The sequence below is a fragment of the Spermophilus citellus genome (assembly GCF_964194105.1).
Source record: "Spermophilus citellus genome assembly, chromosome: 5".
NCBI classification, from domain to species: domain Eukaryota; kingdom Metazoa; phylum Chordata; class Mammalia; order Rodentia; family Sciuridae; genus Spermophilus; species Spermophilus citellus.
In genome coordinates, this window is record NC_138186.1 from 95,180,878 (window position 1) to 95,204,806 (window position 23,929).

Consider the following 23,929-nt stretch of genomic DNA (forward strand, 5'->3'; position numbering starts at 1 on the left):
TCTCTCTCACTCTCTCTCCTCTCTCACTCTCTCTTTAAAAAAAAAAAAAATTAAATGTTGGGGCCAGGATGTAGCTTAGTCATAGAGCACATGCTTGGCATGCAGAAGGACCTGGGTCCAATTCCCAGAACTACCAAAAAAAAAAAAAAATCTTTGTCATCAAATGACATTATCAACAGAGTAAAAAAAAAAAAAAAAAAAACAACCCATTGAATGGGAGAAAATATTTTCAAATCAGGTATATGCTATTATCCAGAGCATATAAAGAATTTCTACAATCCAATTAAAACATAGGCAAAGGCCATGAATAGACAGTTCCACAAAGAAAACACAAAAGAACAATAAGCACATGAAAAAATGCTCAACCCTAGCTTGATAAATTTTGGAGAAGTGTGTGTAATCATTAGAGAAATGCCAATCAAAATCACAATGTGATGCCACTCCATATCCTTCAGGATGGCTATCATTTAAGAAAACCAGATGAAAATAAGTGGAGAAAGGGGAACTTTTGTGTATTACTGGCAAAAATGTAAAATGGCGCAGATACTCTAGAAGAAAATGTGCTGTTTCCTCAAAAATTAAACTTAAGAATTATCCTGGGATCCAACAATTCACTTCTGAGTGTATAACCAAAAGAAGTAAAGGAAGGAACTTGAATAAATATTTGTACATTATTTTCATAGCAGCTTTATTCACAAGAGCCAAAGGTATCCATCACCTGACGAATGGACAAACAAAATGTGGTATTACATAGAATGAAACATTATTCAGCTGTAAAAAAAAAAAAAAAGGCAATTATTACTTACTGTGTACAATAAGGATGAACCTTGAAAACATTCGGCTCAGTGAAACAAGCCAGTTACGAAAGGACAAATAGTGTATACTCACATTTACAGGAGGTACTTAGAATAGTCAAACGCACAGAGACGGAAATTAGAACACCGGTTGCCAGGTGTTAGGGAAGAGGAAATGAGGAATCATTGTTTAATGGCTACAAAATCTCATTCTGGGAAGATGAAAAAGTTTTGAAGATCAGTGCCCGTGATCTAATGCCACTGAACTGTACACTTAAAATGGTTAAATAGCAAATTTTATATTATGTGCATTTTCGCCCTATTTAAAAAATCTTTTAAACAACAGGACTAGCTTGATGCATTTTGGAGGAGTGTGAAGAATACCTAATGGGGAACAAACTAATTCTCATTCTCATTTCTTCCCAAAGCTGCTAGAGTGTTGGTTATATTTAATTCGAGCCCTGGAATCAATCCAGAGACATCCAGAGGGACATTCTACAGCAATTTTAATTCAATAATAATGAAATGTTTGTTATATGTATTCCTATTATTGCCTGCCGCCACACACACACACATACACCCCATCCTTAAAACCTCAAAAATAGAACAGAAAAAAGAGATTATCAGAAAAGCAACGGAGGACAGCAGAGTGCCCAAAGAGCTGTCCGAGAATTCCTTCACTACCCCAATCCCACGCCCCACGCCCGCAGGATCCGATTAGCTTTCCGGAGCTGTCCAAGCATCGCTGTGCTGTCTTATCACTGAGATTTTAATCGCAAATAAACGAGGGACTGCATCCCAGTGATTTCTTAGCTTCTGAGAGACTGCAAATCTAAGCACTTTAGATTTACTGAGCTCTCAGAATTACACAGGGCGTCACATCTTAAAAGGAACTTTTGGCTTCCGCAGCCCAACAAAGCGCTCCTCTTTCCTGCCTCGCTCCTTACTCTGCGCCCCCACCGCACGCGCACCGACTTGCTCATCTTTCTTTCCGCCCCTTCTTTTCTCTCTTTTTGCTCTTCAAAGTGATAGCTCTTGCAACCACAAGTCCAACAGAAATCATACATTCTCGTAGAGAAACCCCCAAGAGGCGAGGATCAGTGAGGATCCCCACACTGGGCGAACCGTTCCAATTCCTTCCGCGCACCGGGGAAACAGAAAACCACCAGCAGTGGGGTTGCCGGTGCCCAGGCTCCCGGGATCGCGGCCGGTGCCCGCTCACCGCCCGGAACAACTTCCTCACTGTTCCTTTAGGCAACTCTTGCCAGCCCCTAGTGGCGCCCCCGGCTCCAGGTGCCAGGGTCGGATCGGGTGACTGCGCGGGCGTGCGTCTAGCCCTACGAGTGGGCCTCGGAGCATTAGGAGGACCCGCCCCGGCCCCGCCCCTTCAGCCAGGGCGCCTAGCCCGGCCCCGGCTACTGGCCTGCACTCGCCGGCACTCGCCCGGCCCGCACGCAGTCGCGTTGGCTCTACGCGTCGCAGCCATGGATCCCGCGGCTGCGCCAGCGCCTGTGCTGCTGCTCCTTGCGCTGGACGCACTGCTGTGGCCCGTAGCTGGCGCCTGGGAGCTCACCATCCTGCACACCAACGACGTGCACAGCCGGCTGGAGCAGACCAGCAAGGACTCCGGCAAGTGCCGCAACGCCAGCCTTTGTGTGGGCGGTGTGGCGAGGCTCTTCACCAAGGTGCAGCAGATCCGCCAAACCGAACCCAACGTGCTATTTCTGGACGCCGGGGACCAGTACCAGGGCACCATCTGGTTTACTGTGTACAAGGGCTCCGAAGTGGCCCACTTTATGAACGCTCTGCGCTACGATGCCATGGTAAGAGCTCCCAGGTTAGGAGTCCCAGACCCAGAGAGTTGCCAGATAGACAAGGAGCCGGTGGCACTGCGTGGCAAGAGCTAGACTCTGACCAGTGTGTAGATTGGGTATAAGACTTCAGACTTAAAAGTCTTAAACTGATGTTTGGGCCCTCAGTATGAGATGGGGTTATTTACAGGAGCGGGATCCCTCTCTGCCTGTAGGGTTTTGACAGTTGTTGAAGACTAAGGGCTGAATAGGGCCCTCATGCATGTCTCTCATTTACTGCTGAATTTTCCAAATAATGCCTTATCTCAATTTTATTGAAAGGGAAGCTGAGAGTCAAAGCTAAGTAAATGATGCAGGTCACCGGCACCAAGAGGAAAATAATAAGAATGGACACCCTGTCCTTTGACCCTGAAGCTTGAGCATAATAAACTCACAGCCTTGAGTAGATTTCCGGCTCAGCTACTGTCTCTGTGACCTGAGGCACGTTATTCACTCCCTGTGTCTCAGCCTACAGCCTCAAAGCATTGTCTGTTTAGAGTATAGTCTCTAGGAATGTTTGTTATTTACCAGACACTGCAGTGTAGGTTCAAAAGAAAGAAACTTGAGAGGACCAAAATGCTGAAACTCTTTGAGATTTCAATAAAATCAGTTTGACAGCAGAGATTTAGGAAGAGAGCCCAACTTAAGAGACAAGTGGCTCTCAAAACATGTAAAGAGTTTAGTCCACCCTCCCAAATATTTTGTAAAATGTGATGCTTTGTTTGTTGGGCCAAATTCTAGAAAAGGGACAGGAAGGGGGTTACACAGTAATAGATAGGGGTAACTGAGATGTATGTATGGTGATGGCTGTTTTAAATCAAGCCATGAGCCAAGTTTAACCTCATGTTAGTCTACAATGAAAGAATTCCACCACACTGTTAAAAACAAACAACAAGCTAGGAACAAGACAACTTAAGAGTTTTGGAAGAGGAAGAACAGAGCAAAATTCCCAGGAATTTGTGAAGTCATGTATGGAAGGGAAGGGAAGGTGTGGTCCAGGCTGGGACGCAGAAGGCTGACAGTAAGTACACTTTACACAAGAAGAGCTCAGAGGTCAGGAGAACTTCTGGATACTTGGAAAAGGGAGGACAGGAAAAGATGATAGAGGGCATAGTTGTTTAGTCATACCCCCACCCCAAGAAGAAAGCTTATTTTGGAGAGATGAGGGAAGGGGAAAGAGTTCCCTTTGTTCTGATTGTTGCTTTAGAGATTATTAGGGATACCCAAAGCTGCAGCCATTCAAACAGGTCCCTAAATTTCCAGAGCTGGGAGCGGGGTGCTCACCAGCATCTTTGTCAAGAACTCTCTGGTCTCTTTGTCTTTCTGTTTCCACAGCTAGATCTTCCAGATGCTTTGCAAACAATAATGCCAACTTAAATGTTTATATAATTGAATTGTTACTAGTTTAAGTCTCCACTTCCTTCCAGAGGAGTAGAATAAACCTTAAATGAGTTTATTTTGATTTCACACATCAATCACAGAAAACAACTTTTTCCTCCTCAGTTGTGTAAGCTCCCTTTGGTGAAAAAAAAATTGAAGGCTTCCTAGTTTTCCTAATAATAATATTTCACTCTTTAAACCATATTGAGCTCATGATGTTGATCATCATATCAAATGTTGATGACAAGACAGGTGAATCTAGAGTGATCTGCTACAAGTTGCATCCCATCTCCTTTGTGAAAGTTTAAAATACTTTTTGTGGAATGAAATTACTTTCTTTCAATATTGTTCAAAGTAATTGGACTGGGGCCTGAGGAAAATAGACTCCTTATACAACATTGGCAGGGAGTAAAGTGGGGAGGAGGTTGAATGGCAAGGTTCATGGCCATGTTTCTGATAGCTTTCCATCAGGACTTACTCTGCACAGTTTATGGATGTTTGATAAACATGATTTGACCTGCATAAAATCCCAGTTCTTTTCTTTTTTTCTTTTCCTTTTTTATACCAGAGATTGAACCCAGGGGTGCTTAGCCACTGAGCCACAACCCCAGCCCTTTTTATTTTGAGACCCAGGGGTCCCGATAAATTGCTTAGGTCCTCACTCAGTTGCTGAGGCTGGCTTTGAACTTTGCAATATTCCTGCCTCACTTTCCTGAGCCTCCAAGATTACAGGCATTCACCACCATACCCAGCAAAATCCCAGTTCTTGTATTGCTACATCATGTGATACAGCTCTGCTGTATTCCATCTTTGAGTTGTTGTTTTTTGTTTGTTTGTTTTGTTTTGTTTTTACTGTTATCTTGCTATATTATAATAACCTTCAGGGAATTTGTTGTATTCTGCTACAAACATTTCTCCATTGTAGCCACCTGCTATGTCTCAATTATCAAGAGACTGGAGTTTCGGATCAGGGTGGAAAACGGCTATGAAGGGCATTTGCAGTTTCCTGTACATGGGATCTGGTTTAGAGAAGCCACATCTAAGGACTGGAGGTTGTGGAAGATAAAGCCCCTGGAATCTAGCTTAGTCCCAGAAGTGCCCTAGAGCAAGATCCTCCAGGATGATGTAGGCTTTCTAGATCTGCCATGGCCCTCTGGAATAATTCTGATAGCTGTGGAGGCCTCAGGGCAAGCCTGGGGATCCCATGGACTCAGCTACTTGGCCGAACACTAGGGGAAGGGTGACAGACTTTGCTAGTTGGTGTGGCTGTCTTAGCAGATCCATGAGGAATGTGGAAGACAGAGGATGCACCAATGGTATACATTAGCCTAGTTACTTCACTGAGCCTCTGTGTTCCTCAACTGTTAAAACAGAAATGATAATCCCTACTATGTAAGATTTCTGTGAGAAGTACCTGAGAATAAATGTCAAAGGCCCTATCCTCCTGTGGCTCACAGTAAGCACTCGCTAAAGGTTAGTTCCATATGCCCTGCGGGACAAAGTTGTGAGGAAGAGAAGGTTTGAATTTGGATCTGTCAGTTTATCTGGTTCTGACAGTCTGGCACAAACCACCACTTGCCTCCCCTCCACCATCTTTCCTAAATCCCATTGTCTAACTATTCTTAGTATTTACTCACTGAGTGCCTTATGAAATCTCCTCAAAGCACAAAACTGAAGGGTCTCACAGAGGTGAGATTCTTGCCCATGGTCTATAAGTAAGATAACTATCCGTGGGTCTCGATGGTTTCCCAGAAGGGTGGCTTTTTATTTACTTGGTTCCTGCTTCTGAGTCTCTGGCTGCTGAGCCCACTTTCTGCTCCCAAGTGCTTGACCCTGCATCCAGTTGGGGACCATGTCCCCTGCCTTTAACACACTCAGGGAACAGTTAGACTGAATAGGTCTTTGGCTGCAATTCCCACTTCCTAAATAGGCAGCCAGTCTAATGTGTTTGATTTATATGGCTTTGTTTCTGTGTGTACTTGTAGAACCTTTATGTGCTTATATTTTAAAATTATGTAAATAAACAGTCCTCTTGTCTTATTCTGTTTCTATTCTCCTAACTTGTTTTTGTAATTCACACACATCACTTGGCATTTGCCAGTACCTATATAACACTGTGTGCAGTGCTCCATGGTGGTCATGCATTTTACCCAGCCACTGCAGCCAATGCCAGTCTAGAGATAGTTTCCCTGAATCACCAGAGAAAAGATTATCTCCAGGAGAGAGTAGCAAGGAGTTCCTTGGAGAGTGAGGAGTATTTGACCCAGGATCAGGGGATCCTTGACAAACATGATAGAAAAGAATTTCAGCATGTGTCCCTAGAGACACAGAGATCTATTTAGGAAAGCCAAGAATATACGTTCAAGAGAGAATGCAGGCCATCTTGAAAGTGAGAAATTTGGGAGTCTCCAGCTCTTTTTTTAAAGGCAACTGGATGATGGGTGGGCATGGAAAGGTATTTAAGGATGACATCAGTCTGATCACAAGACAGTTTCTGACAGTCTGTTCACTGTGCGGATCCTTAGGCTGATATAGTCTCCATTATCTGATCAATAATAACACTGGAAAGGCACCTAAATTGTACCTCAAAATAGCATATTTCTCTTTGCCTTTTTTTTGGGGGGGGCTAATTAACAGTGCACAAGATAATTATCATAAATTGGTAAATTTATGCTAACCTTGAGATTTTCAGATTTCCCCAAAATTTGGGAGTGACAGGACTGGGAGAGAGACTGGTTTGGGGAGAGATAGGCCTGGAAAAGTAGTATGTGGAACTTTAAATCAAAAAATATTTTTCCTTTCCTTGCTCTATGATTCTTTTCTACCTATTTTAAAATATCTTCTATCCTCCTTACCTGACTCACAAATTAGGCTGCTTCAAATATCTTCCTGCAGGATTTCTTTGAGGTCCATACCCAAAAGCAAAGTTGCTGGTCACAGAGCACATGTATATAGTACTTGACTCGGGACTTCCACATTTCCTTTCTGAATGACTGGAGTCCCTGCCTACCCTGCAACCCAAGCAAAACATGTAAATACCTATATATTTACTCATTTTTCATAGCATAATTCAGTTTTCCTGTTTCACATTTTTTATCTTGTGTTTTTCTAATAACTAATGAACTGGGACAACTTTAGATATGTTGGTTGACTTTTTAGGTTTTCTCTTCCCTAATTGTTCACATCTTCTAGTCTTTTTCTTTAGATAAGTCTTGCTTAGCCAGATATGGTGGTGCTTACCTGTAATCCTAGCTACTTGGAAGGCTAAGGCAAGAGGATCACAAGTTCAAGGCCAGCCTCTGCAATTTAGCAGGACTTTGGAGCAGAGGATGGGCTGAAGATGTAGCTCATTGCTTTCCAACCATGAGTGAGGCCCTGCATTCAATTGCCTGTATTGTAAAAGAAAAAAAATTATGTTTGCTTTATTTTTCTTAATTTTTAGCAGTTCTAGTTATTATTTTGATCAGTGTTAGACATTGTAATTATCTTCCAATTATGCCATATCTGTCATGATGTCTTCCATTAAACAGAAAATCCTTCATTTGGTGTAGTTTAATTCATCTTTTTTTCCTTCTGGTTGGTGTGTTTGAAAGTTTGTGTAGTAGTTTGCTAATTTGAAGTTTGCACCTCCAGCACTACTCACTGGAAATTCAGAGATTGTTACTGTTCTCTTGGCCTTTTAAGAAATAAATCTATGCTGATTACAGTGGCTTACACCTGTATCACAGCAACTCAGGAGACTGAGACAAGATGGTCTTAAGTTCAAGGCCAGCCTCAGCAAATTAGCAAGGCCTCAAGCAACTTGATGAGACTGTGTCTCAAAATTCAGATAAACAAATAAATAAATAAGATTGGGGATGTAGCTCAGTGGTAAAGCCCTCCTAGGCTTAATCCCAGTTCCAGAAGGAAGGAAGGAAGGAAGGAAGGAAGGAAGGAAGGAAGGAAGGAAGGAAGGAAGGGAGGGAGGGAGGAAATCTATGATCTTTAGCTATGCCAGTCCCCTCTGGAGGCCAGCAGTTTTTCACATGAATCTGCTTGTCTCAGAGGCTCTGTACATGTCTGAACACCTGGAATCCTAAAGAACTTTGTTTCAGTGAGATGTTTCCATTCCTGAAGGGGCAGCAGTATGAGCCACAGGTGTCCAGGCAGGAGTCTGCAAGATGAACCAGCCTAGACTAGAGTGGTGTGGCAGAAATCAAGGGAGGTGAGGTTGTCTAAGTCTTACAGGCCACCTGAGAAGTTAGGCCTCTCTTGTTATGGTAAACAGTGGGGTTTCTGAGTAGAGGGTGACTGATATAATAAAATATGACTATCCTGTCACAGAGCTCATAACACCTAAGAAATTTCCTAAGAGTTCTTGGTGTTCACAGTGAGCTCCTTTGATAAGTAATCTCATTAGCTTAAACCTGAGTTTAAGGTAATGAGATTACTTAGGGTAGAGCCATGGAGACCCTCAAGATGGGGCCAGTCACTAGAAAGGCCAAATGATTGGAGGATTAGAGAGCTGGAACTTCCAACCTCATGCATCAGCCTCCAGGAGGAGAAGAGCTAGAAACCAAGCTTTGTAACTCTTGACGAAGAAGTATGATAAGTCGCTGACCATACAGAGGTTCCTGGAGGGGAGGCATGCCCTGTGAGGGCATGGAATCTCTGCAATCCACTCCACATATCTTGCCCTGTTCATCTTTTCCATTGAGCTATTCCTGAGTTGTATTCTTTTATAATAAACTCTTAATAGGAAGTTTTGGAGTTTTGTGCATTGCTCTAGCTGATTCAACCCTGAGGTTGGGGTCATGGGATTTATAGCTGGTCAGTTAGAAATATGGGTGGCCCAGGCAGGCCTCTCTCCTGATATCTGAAGTAAGGGCAGTCTTGTGTGACTGAGCCCTGTAATTTGTGGGAAATGCCAAATCCAGATAGTGTCAGCATTGACCTGAGTTGTTCAACAACCAGCCAGTGTTTACAGAGTATTGGAGGATTGGTCCACGCGAGAAAAAACCTTCAGCTATTTAGAAATCAGTTTGAGAAAATAAACAGAAATTAATGGGAAGGAGAAGACACCAGAAACTGGAAAGAGACTGAGAAGCAATCTGTGGGTGAGGTGAAAAGGACCACATTGTGGTGATGGCACAAGGATGAATCCACTAAACTGGCTTCAATAGGCAGGTAGCATGGCACTGAGCTACAAGGTGCCTTGGGGGTAAGACTGTCTGGATCACGTCTTCTCTCTGCCACATGGAAACTATGGATAGTGAGCGGGTTATTTAATGGCATGACACCTCTGTTCCACATGTAAAACATTAAGTGATGGCGGGCTGCAACCCATAGGTTGCCATGGGATTTAATAGGGCTGACAATGCATGCAAAGTTCTTGGCACAATACCAGCCCACAGTCAGGTGTCAGTAGTGCTGGCTATTCTCACCTGCTGTTGGCAGAGGTGGCCCAGGAAGCATGTCTTTGACAGATACCTAAGGGGGTTCAAGCATGGGGCTCTGGGAAAGTCAGCAGGCTTTGATATTACCACACAAGGGTGCACTTCCACTACTCATGCTCAACCTCATCCTGATCTGTTTTCTGTTGCTATAACAATACCCAACACTATGAGGGGGAAAAAAGGATTTATTTTGATTCACAGTTCTGAAGGCTGGGAAGTTCAAGATCAAGCTGACTGCATCTGGGGAAGTTCTTCTTGCTGGGTGAGGCTGTCTGCAGGTTCCTGAGGCCATGCAGGGCATCCCCATGGCAAAAAGGGCTCATGTTAGAGACAGAACCAAACTAGCTTTTGTAACAGATCCACCCTCAAGTTAACCCATGAACCCATGAATGGATTAATCCATTCATGAAGACAGCACCCTCATGACCTAATCACCTCATAAAGGTCCCACCTCTTTTTTCCCCCCACCTCTTAATACCTCACAATGAAAATTAAATTTCACTGGGAGTTTTTGTGGGGCATGGAAGTCGTTGCACCCTCCAGTAACTGAGGCCTACTATTTCAAACACTTAAATACAATATAAAGGCTTTTCTCTGGACTTACTGGACATGCCTGATCCTTATGGAGCTGGGGCAAACAGAAACAGTGTAGAGGGGTTTGAATGGGTGTCAGGACACAAGGGTTTACTTTTCAGCACTTCTACTCTTCATCTGTGTGAATCGCTATTGGATACCTCATCTATAAGATGGGAGGGTTGGAAAAGGTAGTCTCTTGCTGTTACTTCTCAGCACCTCTGTCCCTGTCTAGCCCTTTCTCTTGTCTCTAACTGCCAACATAGCTCAGCTTGTCTCAGGACTTCACTTAACACACAAATCTAAGTTTGTTTGACAACTTTCCTATTTCTCTTCACAGCTACTTTTAATATGTTTTTTTTTTGTTTTTTTTTTTGGTACCAGGGATTGAACTCAGGGGCACTCTACCACTGAGCCACATCCCCAGCCCTATTTTGTGTTTTAATTAGAGACATGGTCTTGCTGAGTAGTTTAGTGCCTTGCTGGCTTTGAACTCTCAATTCTCACGCCACTGGGATTACAGGCGTACACCACTGCGCTGGACTGTTCTCTCTCTCTCTCTCTCTCTCTCTCTCTCTGTCTCTCTCTGTCTCTCTCTCTCTCTCCCTCTCTCTCTCAATCTCTCTCTTTCTCTTTTTCTATTTGAAGAAGGTGGGGATACAGCTATTTTCTTGTGGAGAGAGAGTTTGTGTCTTCTCCCAGGTACCTCCAGTTGTTCCCTGTTTCCAAATGAGGGGTCCCAGAATGCTCTCTATGCAGTGTTAATAGCAAAAATGATGGCGTAAGGAACAGGAGGAGAAGCAGCCCAGTTTCCAGCCTGTGATCTTTAAGAATCATTTATTCATTCAGTCACAGATCTTCATTCAGCACTACCATGTGCCAGGCTTTGTGCTAAGTGCTAAGGATGGTGAATAAGACCTGTTAGGGTGAAACCCACTGTTCAAATTATAGTAGATGCTGCAACACCCATTTGAGTCCTTGATAACTACACAGAGGCTGGGTAAAAACTTTAAAGGAGACAGGGAAACAGCATAGCATAAGTGATTGAATTCTAACACTTACACATGGGAATGCTCGAGGTAAAAGTCTGGTCCATAGAAGATAAACATGGGGGCCTTATCTTTACCATCTGTGCCCAAATCATCAGGGAGCAAGTTTCTTCTTCTCAAATAACTAATCCCTACAAAAGAAGTCACTTTACATTCAAGTGTTGCAAGGTCTCTCATATGAAGGAAACTCTTAGAATTACTTCAATAACAAAGTCCTGTTTGGGGGAAGGCAAATTAGCAATGCTTGTTTGGGAAGCTTGACAAACAGTTATTCGTGGCAATCATTTTTTTGTTTGATTGGCTTTTGGTTTTCAATTTTGTTTTGGTTTTCCTCAGTGTTAAGAATCAAACCCATGTAATGGGATTTTTTTTTAAAGAATGGGAAGTAATTATTCCCCCAAAGCTCAAACTTTAGAAGTTGCCAGTGTCTAGAAGTTTGTGGTTTCCACGCCTCAGAGATGGGAACAGATCCCAACAGGGGCTGTGACCTCAGGCCTCTGCTTCTTTTGTTCCCGTCTGAATCCCAGACTCTGGGGTTGGATGAGACTGGGCTCAGGTGGGTGGGTTGGGGTGGGGTGGGAGAGCAAAGGCACCTTCTCAGTTCATCTTGTCCTTGTCCTAACATCTGTGTTTTATTAACTAAAAATGGGAAAGAACCAAATAAATATTGTACTGGGAAATTTCTGTACTTCACTCACAAATACATCTGAGAGCTGTGTAAATTCCTTTAGTGTTTTACTTCCTCAGCCACATAACTAGAATTTGAAAATTATCTTAACACTTCTTTTCTCTCACTTGAATAATTGATTAATGTCATCTGAACATTAGCTGGAATCCTCTAATCCTTCAGAAAGGTAGTTAAACCTGTGGGGACCTAATTTAGTTGAGCAGAATTTCTAAATGTAACAATGATGTGCACATTTTGTATATTCTATATCGGTTCTTTTCAATAGATACAGAAAACATGAAATGCTTTCTGTTCAGTATTTGTTGGTTCAATTTTACAGCAAGTATTGGTGAGCAGGTAAACTAGGTTGAGCCCAAGCTCTTTTCTGCCATTCCAGGGCAACACACCCTGACCCAGAACTGTGGGCATGAGGGCAGTCCAGCATCAGAAATAATCCACAGTGACTGGGCACAGTGGCGCACGCCAGTAATCCCAGCGGCTTGGGAGGCGAAGGCAGGAAGATCGAGAGTTCAAAGCCAGCCTCAGCAAAAGTGAGGCACTAAGCAACTCAGTGAGACCCTGTCAAAATAAAATACAAAATAGGGGATGTGGCTCAGTGGTTGAGTGCCCCTGAGTTCAATCCCCAGCACGCCCCCCCCCCAAAAAAAAAGAGTGCAAGTAATACATCAAACAAACATAATTTGGAATCCTTCCATCTTAAAGATGCTGTTGAGTGCCCCTGAGTGACTGGCAAGTGAGCCCTATTGTGTAACAGTCTAGATTCTCTCCTTAAGCCTTACTTCGGCCTCTAGTCCTGAACAGATGAGCTGGTATATAAGTGACTAGCCAAATAAATGTGCCTCAGGTTTCTCACATATAGCTTTTTGACATTATTACAATTGATTTCTGTAGATTAAAAAAAAATTCTTCTTCTATATCATGCATACTCCACAGCTCTTAAATCAAGTCTTCTTTGTTTCCTGACATGCTTAATCTTCTTATCTTCATTCCCTCATTCATTTTCTTTCCCTCAGTTGTTTCTACCATTGGTGTGATTTGCCTGTGAACCTTCCCTGAGCAACCACATGTAGTTGAAGCTTGTCCTCTGAGCTTGATGAGCAGCACATGCTTTCATCCTCACACATATTTCTTCCAACAGTTCCCATGGATTATGTATATGTGGGTGGAGGGGGTGGGGGTTGTGCTAAAGTTATGCTAGATCCCTGTCTGCCCTTCTAGCTTCCTGAGGACAAGTGCTGTGGCATTGTTACTTGCCTTCTTAGAACCTTATGAGAAACTAGTGAGAAGATAAGTGATTCCCATCTCTTCCATGCACATACATTAGCAGCAAATTTGGCAAAGTAGTTAAGATACTGGCTGCTAAACCCTCACTTACCTTTGCTCAAATTTTAGCTCTGCCACTTGCCCGTTGTAGGAGCTTTGCACCTCAATTCCCCATCTATAAAAAGAGGAACTAATAGCATGTACCTTACACCTTATAAGGATTAAACGAGTTAATACACGAACTAGACGGAACTCACCTGTGGTAGCAGTCTGAACTGATAATATTTCTTTTTGCCTTTGAAAAAAAAATTATTTTTTGAAATTCCTTTATTTAAAATTTTTATAGTCCTCTGGGAACAAAAAACTGAAGGGTCTCACAGAGGTGAGATTCTTGCCCATGGTCTATAAGGAAGATAACTATCCGTGGGTCTCAATGATTTCCCAGAAGGGTGGCTTTTTATTTACCTGGTTCCTGCTTCTGAGGCTCTGGCTGCTGAGCCCACTTTCTGCTCCCAAGTGCTTGACCCTGCATCCAGTTGGGGACTATGTCCCCTGCCTTTAACACACTCAGGGAACAGTTAGACTGAATAGGTCTTTGGCTGCAATTCCCACTTCCTAAATAGGCAGCCAGTCTAATGTGTTTGAAATGTCCCCTTTCTGATTCAGATATGGGTGTCCTTTGATAGAACAATTAATTGGTCACCTTACCAGATTTCTAAAAAAAAAAAAAAGACTTTGACAAAATTTCATCTTCTTGCTAACTTCCACTGTGAAATCAAAATGATGTTCACATACACACACACCAGCAGTGCACACAGAACAGTTCAACAAGCTATTTCCGCCCCCCCAAAAAAATGTTCTCCATTCACTAGAAAGTGCTAGCAAGATATTAGTAGAAATATGAAGGTAAGTTGCAAGTTTAAACATGGGGAATGAAAACAAGAGAACCCGGGCAATTGTCCAGAGAGGGGTTGCTGGGAGGTCAGGCTGAGAATTGGGATGTAGTCGGCTAAGCTTTTCACCTGTTTCCTAGCAACTTGGTTTCTCTCATTTTACCACAGAGATATGGCCATTTACTAAGTTTATTTCATATCCTGCCATCTGAAAAGGTTTAATGCCTCACACAGCAAATCATAGAGTAAAATGGAGCGGGTGGAGTGAGTGGTTTTGTTACTCATTCAGTAAACATCTGTTGGCGACTGGTGCCAGCTGTTTGTCTGGTGTCACCAGGGGTTCAGGGACAGTTGATGTGTGAATAGATGGCTACAGCCCGGACAGGTGCTATTAGGGATGAGGGTGCAAGGCACGGTGGATGCACCCAAGAGATGTGCCATGGATGTACCGTGGAGGTCTCTAGGAAGCAGCTCAGTGCATCTGGAGGATTTAGTGTTTCTGGAACTGAGGACACCTGAAGTTTAGGCAGAAAAAAATGATGCAGCTCAGAACATTTCTGGGAAATCAGGGAGTGTCTGTGTGTTATCCAAGGAGTTGGGACTTATTTTGGTGGGAAGCAGGCAGCCCTGGGGAGACCTAAAGCAGGAGTTAGAGGAAGGCAGAGCTGTGTTTTGAGAAGCTCATTCTGGTGTCCTGTGGTGATGGGATTCCAGCAGGGTGGATCTGTGGCTGACGGACTGGCTAGATGACTCAAGAGTGTTCCAGGGGAGGGGTGACACAGCAGAGCAGGCAGTAGGAATGTGATAGAGAAGGAGACCACTGAGGGGTGAGGCAGGATGAGAGGCATCTGGCCTTTTTGGCTGTGGGGTGGGAGGATATTAAAGGATAGGGCTTCTCAATACTTCTCTCTTTCTCCATGTTTCCAACACCTGGAATGATAGGAGTCTTGAGTGTCTCCCCCGTGGGATCACTGTGATAAGTATTCTCTGCCAGTGGTTGACCTGACAGGGGGACTCTGGCTATTGCACAGAGTGGGGTGGGGAGCTATGATGACAATGGAGGAAAGGAGCAGTGACTACAAAATTGCTGCAGTCAACTCCATAAAGAATCTCCTGAAACAAGAAAAGAGAGAGGGTATCAGGTGTCTATTCCCTGTCCTCTCCCAGGCCTGCATGTTTTCATAATGTCTGTGACCCACTTTGCTTTGTTTCGAGCTGGGAGGCCAAACGTGAAGAGGGGAGTCTTCCCAACATTTGGAAAAAAAATTTAAAATTCTGGTAACACTTGGAATGAAAGTTTTGCTACAGATCCAGGCAAACAGACCAAAGGGGCTGTATCAGGAACTCCTCAGAGTTAGGTTGCTGAGCCCTCCTCACACCTATATTTGTCTGGGGACATACGTTGCCCAGCTGAGAAAGCAGGCTCTGTCTGAGACAGTCTAACTGCTTCTCGGCCTTTGAGGTTTGCTCAGCTTTAGGGGCTTTGTGGCTTGCTTGCCTTTTATGGTTCAGTTTCCTGCTAAAATTATTTTTCATTTTTCTGTGGTTATTATGCTTCCTTATCAAAGGCTTTCAAAGTAGAACTCTGCGTGGTACCTGAGACAAGAATGACTATGTTCTGTAACCCTTTTTTCTCATTACAACACACATAGAAAATGATATTTTGTAGAATTTTGGATCTCACAGATGAGGCCACCTAGACCAGAGGCTTACAGCCTAATAACTGCAGAATTGTTTCTTTTTACTTGTTTTTTCTCCCTACCAGTTACTTATTTACTTCTTCATTCATTCAATGAATATTCACTGTGGATTTTCTTTTAGATACATTTTAAATGGGCTTGGGGGATGAATTAATGCATTGTTTAATTATTTAATAATAGAGAGGTTTGGGGATCAACACCTGTAACTGATGAAGTCAGAAGATTTCTCTAAAATATTCCAGAATAATAAAAGTCTTCCATGGAAAGCAATCCAGTGGCCACCGACCTGTGTCCCCTTTTGCAGGCCGTTCCAACCAGCGTCAGGGCTCAGGCCTTGATCCTCATCCTGCATCAGCCACCAGCTCCGACCTGTTCTCACCTTAAGTGTGTTTGTTTCTCTTATTCACACCCTGAGCTGGTTCTCACCATTTCCTCCTGTCCATTTCCTCAATAACAATGTGAGACTTTATTTGTAGGTGAAAAGAATAGATGGATAAATGGCAGCTCCACCTGAGCAGACCGTGGGAAAGAAAAACCATAGATGTCTGACCCACTGAATCAGAGGACAGTGTGGTCAGGCAGCAGAGTTTCAACATGACTGCTGCCTTTGGTTGTACATCCCATCCATGGGATCAAGTCAGAAGGACTTTTTGTTTGTTTGTTTAAAAGTGTTGCCTGTAGTATTTTTTTACTTGCTAAAGATCTATTTTACTGTTATTAAAAGCCAGGAAATAGATAACAATTATTTTCTTAGTGAATGGATAGAAAATAATTTTACCTCAAGGGCCATTTCTAGTTGATTGATATTTGCTCCCTGCATTGTCTAGATAGGAAAGGATTGTGAGGCTCCTTCTAAACTCCATGGTAAAGACGAGCTCAATCAATTGGTATCTGCCATGGGCAGGAACAAAGTTCAGAAAGTCAGGTATCTCTCATTTAATTTGGCATCCAAAAGATAATGGAATGCTTTGAGGGATAGGGGTTAATGGGAACTGAACTGAACCCAAGGGCACTTTGACTAAGGTGCTGAAGGTCTTGCCAAGTTGTTAAGATTGGCCTCAAACTTGCAATCCTCCTGTCTCAGCTGGGATTTCAGACCCAGATTTGAATGCTATTTTGAATTATTTTTAGTATATAGTGTATTGGAAACAAAAAAGTGGAGATGTGATCACCTCATAATTACCTGTTTTTTTCCAAGTAAGGACATGGGTTACTCCTAAAAGGAAAGTAGATTTTTGCCTGTAACAGAACTCATGTGGATTAAAAGCCAAACTTTAAACACAAGTTGTCCTTTATTCCTAATTGCAGGGGTTTTTTTAATAACCAAAACAAGAAACTTGGCATCAGAAGTCTTAAAATAGCCTCATTCCTCTATTGGTGAATCATATGACCTGCTAGGTCTTACTCTTGGTCAACAGAAGTTTTTTCCAAAGCTGAAGAACTTTCATAAATTATCTATATTCAATGTAAATTTTAACAAATATCTGCAGAAGGTGTTAGAAACATCAGACTGTTCATTTAACAAGAGGATTTTGAGTCACAAAAGTATCAAATATTTTGTTCTTCACATTTACATTTTTTTTCTTTTTTTGGTACTAGGGATTGAATCTGGGGGTGCTTAACTACAGAGCCACATCTCCAGCCCTTTTTATATTTTGTTTAGAGACAGGGTCTCCCTGCATTATTTAGGGCCTCACTAAGTTGCTGAGGCTGGCTTTGAACTCACCATCCTCCTGCCTCAGCCTCCAAACTGCTGGGATTACAGGCATGGGCCAATGCACCTAGCTTACGTTTTTTTTTTTTTTTTTTTAATGAAGAAAAATACATTGGTTTTAATTCATGACTTCTAGGGTATCTTAACAGTATTTCATTAATTATGTTACTTTGTATTATAATGTTAGTTTAATATCTCTATTTTATTTTATTTTTTTTAAACATCAGAAATTTATTGGTTGCTCAAAACATTACGTTGATCTTGACATATCATATATCATACATTTGTTTCAAATGGGGTATGAATTCTTATTATTCCCCCATGTACAGATTGCAGGATCACGTTGATTATACAGCCACGTTTATACATACTGCCACACTAGTGTCTGTTGTATTCTGTTGCCCCTCCTATCCCCTTCCTATCCCCCTTCCCCTCCCCTCCCCTTTGACTTTACATGGCAAGAGAGTGTTCAGCTGGGCTCAAAGGAGAGGAGGGAAAGTTTCTTTCATGTAAGAGCACCAGGGTTTTTTGTTTGTTTGTTTGTTTTTCTTTTTCTTTTTCTGTAGTGTAATAAGAAAGTGGTGGGGGCAAAGAGCCAGGCCTGGAGCAGATGCTCATGTTGTATTTCTGTGATTCTGGTGTTGGAGATACTGAAGGCCATTTTGCTAGGCTCCACTCTTAAATTTCAGGAAAGTGCATTTGGTGAAATTTAATGTTGGTAGTAAAAATATACAAGGTTGTTATAGGGATAAAATAGGGTTAATGAATGAATGAGTCAGTATTAGAAATGCAATGTTTGGAAAGCAAAAGACAAGGGTGAGGAGAAAGAGAATATGATTTAAGATCATGGAAATCCATTGCCTAACATGACGGTTAAACAATAAATAGCAAGTACAATTTAGCTATGAAAAATTTACAAGCACACATGAATAAAGTTGGGTGAGCATTTTTAAGAGAAGACCAAAAAAGGAGGAACAAGAGTACAGTCAGCCCTTTCTAGCTGTGGGTTCCAAATTCATAGATTCAATCAATAGCCTCTTAAAAATATTTGGGAAAAAATTGTGTCTGAATATGTACAGATATTTATCTGGCCATGGTTCTCTAAATGATAACAACTATTGAATAACATTTTCCCTCTAATAGGTAATATAAGTAATTCAGAGATGATTTATGGGAGGATGTGAATAGTTTATGTGCAAATACAATGCCATTTTATAGAAGGAACTTTTCTTTCTTTCTTTATTTCTTTTTTTAAAAAGAGAGAGAGAGAGAGAATTTTTTAATATTTATTTTTTACTTTTTGGCGGACACAACATCTTTGTTTGTATGTGGTGCTGAGGATCGAACCGGGCCGCACGCATGCCAGGCAAGCATGCCACCACTTGAGCCACATCCCCAGCACTAGAAGGGACTTTTCTATGAGGGATTTTGATATCCTTTAGGGTCTTTGAACTAATCCTTAGTGCATACTGACTATATCTACTCTGTATGTTGGGTTTTTATTGCTTTATGTTCTTCTTTTAGGTGATCCTTTTCTGATATATTTCCGTGTTACTAATAAAATAATATCAATGAATAAGTAGATCCATCTATTTAACCCTTTTCTTGAGTGCCTGCTGTGTGCCTGCACTTTGGGGGGACTTGATGTAACTAGGTGAGTGGCATGATCCTCCTTCTGAAGACCTTATGAATCATTAAGTTCTAATAAGTGCAAGAGAGTAACCACAGGTAGGAGGAAGTCAAAGTGAAGAAATGAAAATACAAGTGTCTAAAGAAAATAAATATTTATAGAGGGAATTTTCTGCTGCATTAATCTTTGTGGAAAATTTATAAAATTGTAGGAGAAAGAAAAGACACATAGACTATTCTGTTCATTGGCCATTGAACAATGCACTCTCCTGTGCTCCAGAGACTGGTGGGTGTCAGACTACTCAGTGGGCAAGTGAGAAGTCTGCTGGGCTGCAGAGGGATGGGGTTGAAGAGAGAAAGACATCAAACTCAGAGCCTCCAGGAAAGCTTCTTGGGAAGTCTGTCTCCTAGTGGCGTCATCAGATTTCAGGAGTCAAATGTTTAACAAGGCACAACATGAAGAAGGAATAGCTTATCCTGCCTATCCATTGTCATTTATCTGTTATATATACAAAGGGACAAAGATAAGAAAGCATGGAAAACTATAAGCTGTTAGGAAACAAACAAACAAACAAACCTTGCTATTGCTGTGTGCCGGCCTTAGGCAAAGCCCTTTCTGGCCAAGTATGGAGGTTCATAAATGGAATGGAACAGAAGTGGTTCTAGCCCCAGCTCCACCACTTACAATTGTGTGACCTCCAACAGTTCCTTTAACTTCTCTAAGTCTCAATTTCTTCATCTGTAAAATGAGCCTGGCAATAGCAGTACCAACCTCACAAAAAACCAGCCTTTCTGTAGAAAACCTTTTGTTATTGTTGTTGTTTTAGTGCTGAAGATTGAACCCAGGTCCTCCTGACTACTAGGCAAGTGCTCTACCACTGAGACACACCCCCAGCCCAGATCACTTTTCATTATGCTGGCAGTGTCTAGTGAATGCTAGTTCACTTTAATTACCACTTTAGTTTTATTCATTCATTACCCTTTCAGATGAAACTGCCAGAATGTGCCCCAGGCCACTCACTGTTCATAAGTAGTAAAGCAGCTCTGCCTGGTTGCCTGACACATTAGGAGGCAGGTGTTAGAGATAGCCTGCAGGGGAAGGCGAGACCAGAGCTCAGAGAGCCTCTGAGCCTCTGGATGTTGGATTTCATCCTACAGGTGCCTCTGTAGGACCTTCAGATGAAGATTGACAAACTCAGATTTGCAGTTTAGAAAGATTATTCTAGCAGCAATAAGAGTGGTTTAGAGAAGGGATGGGGATGGCTGAAAGTCCAGCGAGGAAGTCATTGCCTTAGACCAGGGGGAAAAGGCACTGACTACAGTGAGGCAGGAGCAATGGGATGGACAGAAACAGGAGCATTTAGGGCAGGGGAAGGAAGCAGATAGGAGGTGAAAGAGAGGAGGGAGAAGGAGAGATGAGTTGCTCCAGGCTTTATGGCTTTGTTGACTGGGTGCACAATGGCACCTTGGACCCAGAAGGGGCTTTGATCTTGGCAAGCTTGGGGTACTTTGGAGTCACTGAGGGGAAATAGTCAGTTGACATACAAATCCAGAAATCGGAAAAAAAAAAAATCTGACTGGAGAATTTACTTTTGGGGTTGAAAGTGTGAATGTGAATGAGATCATTTAGTCTTTCTGTCCACATCACGGAGCACCATGGATCAGGGCTCCTCTCCCCACGAGTTTAGGAGGAAAAAGACAATCAAAGTCATTATTTCCGGGAGACTTGTACTCTAGTAGGGTGGTGAGGAGAAGTCATTAAATAAGTAACAAACAAGTGAAAAGTGTAACTTCAGCCATTTCAAATGCTAGGAATATGTTACTCACAGGTTGAAGAACAGTAGAAACATTCACTGCAAACAGAACAACCATACAGTTAAGCAACATAATTACTATACTAAAACAAAGAAGATTTATTCCACCTTGGGGAGAAAATTTTCTGTGCAAAGAGAGCACCAGAAGAAAAAAATAAACAAACAACCCCCCCCAAACCAATTTCCTAATGCTAGGAGAACCTTAAGTCTAGATCAGTTTTTAGAAAGGAACTTAATTAGGTAAGAGTAAGAGAAATAAAAATCAGTAGGTCATCAGAGATGAGGGAAAAGGCAAGTTCAAAAATTCAGAATTTACTAGGGGAGGCAGCTGTGTGGGAATGTACAGATGTTGTGTTGCTTTCTCTGCAGAAACATACACCCATGGGAATGTCTGCACAACCCTTTAAGTCACTGGTAGTCATTGGATGCCTGCATGCCACAAGAGGGGACTATAGTGCTGAGCAGGACAGAGAGGGTGGACCACGGTGGCTCAGCACCCGGTCCAGCCAGAAGACAGATGTAAAAGAATAACTCTACAAACATACCATTGTGGGGTGTGAAATTTGCTAGGAAGAAATGGGTGAGGCTGAAAAGAATATACTCTGGCCCTTGTTAGCTTAAGGGATTGCTAGCCAGCCAGTGCCTCCAGGCTTCTGCCCAGCCGACCCACAAAGACAAGCAAACTTGGATGTGATATTTATAAAGTTTGAGATTGTCTGGTTTGAGTACTAAGTCAGCAGAATAGTCTGAGCAAGCATGTGAGTGCCCAGGGGAGATGGGTGTATCCAGCAGGCAGTGGAGGAGAGTGTTGAGTGCTCTGGGAAAGGCAGGAGGCATGTCAAGTTTCATGAATGTGGCCCTGTATGGAGAGGGTGCTTGAAATCATCCTTGCTCCCTGTGAAGCCTTGTGCTCAGCGTGGGTCCAGAACCTGCTGAAGGTCACATGGTCATTTCAGCATGAAGTTCATTCTCAAGGTGAAGCTGCTGAGAACAGAAGAAAGGGTGGCCTGGAGCTGATGGAAGGAAGAAGCCAGTGCCACACAGTAAAGTGTGGGGTTGCTGGATCCTGCTTCCTTCCCAGAACTAGAGGACCATGGGAGTCCCTGGGAAGAAGCAGCTGTGGGAACCTGGGGGAATGAAGGCCTGAGAGGTGTGACCAGGAAGGAGGCTACTGGTCTCTGCTGACAATTCCTTTGAGTTGCCTCTTGATGAGTCCTGTTCGTGTTAAGGGCTAGGTCTGAAATGTTCTATGAGAGAAAACAGAACACGAAAAGGCATGGCAGAGATAGGCATAGGCAGACTCTGGAGCCCCCTCAGATCAGGCAATGGCAAGACAGCTTCAACTAGCTCTCCAGTGACCCTTGGGCATTTTGCTGGCACCTTCATTGATGGGCTGAGACCTGGGGGAGCAATGATAGACCAGCTCATGATCTGAGTGTCCCTGGTCCATTCCAGGATCCCTGAGTGAAATCTTGGAAGTATCTGGCTGCTGGGTCTGTCTCATAGAACCTAGGTAGTTTGGGGAACCACTAGGCTATAATATTTTTAAAGTATGTTTTTATTGGAAATTCCAGAATACCTAATTCTTTTTGTTTTTTTTTTCCCCCTTTTATCTAGGCACTGGGAAATCACGAATTTGATAATGGCGTAGAAGGACTAATGAATCCACTCCTCAAGCAGGTCAACTTTCCAATTCTTAGTGCAAACATTAAGGCAAAGGGGCCATTGGCATCTCAAATATCAGGACTTTATTTGCCATATAAAATACTTTCTGTTGGTGGTGAATCCGTGGGAATTGTTGGATACACTTCAAAAGAAACCCCTTTTCTTTCAAATCCAGGTACTTTCTACTTTTATGCACATGTGGTTTGAAAATAGATGGGTTAAATCAGACCTTGGTAGTATTTTTATGGATTGTAGGAAAAATAAGAACAACTGGTCAAATGATGTACTTAGGATGACATTGAGTCTATGTTCTAAGTTACTTCTTAAAGACATAATGCCTTCTACTCAGTGAATGCTTTGTTGACATAGAAAGTATCTTTGTTTAATTCAGTGCATTCAAAACTAGAAGTGAAGTCTGGCAGGGGCTGTTCCTATAGATCTCTGGCCCCTAATCAAGCCAAATTTTTCTAGTCCTAGTGACCCAGGCATCTACAAATATATAATTTGTATTTCTAGCACATTTAATTATTTTAATTAGGCAATGTAATTCCTGCAATGTAATTCTGCCTGTGAGATAATAAGGAAGATGTTTAATGTGTCATAATTGGTAAGGCAGTGGAGAAAATGGAGCAGGAAGGAGAGGGCAGGTGTGGGCAGGAGCATATACCTTGTCATTTTAAAGGGACTCCCAGAGAAAGACTTAAGAGAGGGCTGACCAAAGAACCTTGGGCTTCTTTGGGTAATCAACAAGAAGCAGGCTTCTCATGTTAGACTATGGTGGCAAAGCTGTTGCAACTCTTGATTTTTTTTGGGGGGTGGGGGTAGGTGGGTACTGAGGTTTGAACTAAGGGGCACTAAATCACTGAGTCACATCCCCAGCCCTATTTTGTATTTTATTTAGAGATGGACCTCACTGAGTTGCTTATTACCTAGATTTTGCTGAGGCCAGCTTTGAACTCGAAATCCTCCTGCCTCAGCAACACCCCCCTCCCCACCGAGCTACTGGGATTTCAGGTGTGCACCACCACACCCAGATGCAACTCTTGATTTTTAAATGTTGCTTATAAGTTATGACAACACAGCAAGTCCAAACCAACTGTGAGTGGCTAATTTTCAGATTGTCTGGTTATGATGTCAGCAGTGTCGTTTATCTTCAATGATAATTTGCACATGTGGAATTGACATGGAGTTAGGACTCCACAGAAGCATATGGAAACTCCTGAACATCCAGTGTAAGGAGATGTAACAAGGGATGCATTTTTAATAGTCTTGTTGCTCTTTGGAGAAAAATATTTTTCAAGCTGGAATTTGCAGACTTTCATTTTGAAACTTCTTTATGGGATGTTCTTTTACTTCATAATCTTTTTTTTTTTTTCAATTTGGCATTTTAATTTTAGTGCTGGTTCTTAGAAATTAGGGTAAGGAGTCTGGATCAACTAGAGGACTGCCTTGCAACAGAGAACTGGGTTCAACTTTTGGGCA

General features: G+C 42.5%; 1 protein-coding gene across 1 annotated transcript in view; it reads left to right on the plus strand.

The window, feature by feature from the left end:
- Positions 1-2,187: 2,187 nt before the first annotated feature.
- Positions 2,188-23,929, plus strand: part of NT5E (5'-nucleotidase ecto) — a 50,013-nt gene continuing 28,271 nt past the window's right edge. Inside the window, exons 1-2 of the mRNA XM_081294875.1 lie at positions 2,188-2,617; positions 22,400-22,622. Coding sequence (XP_081151001.1) covers positions 2,279-2,617; positions 22,400-22,622 — 562 coding nt within the window. The 5' untranslated portion in view covers positions 2,188-2,278. The remainder of the gene's footprint in view (positions 2,618-22,399; positions 22,623-23,929) is intronic.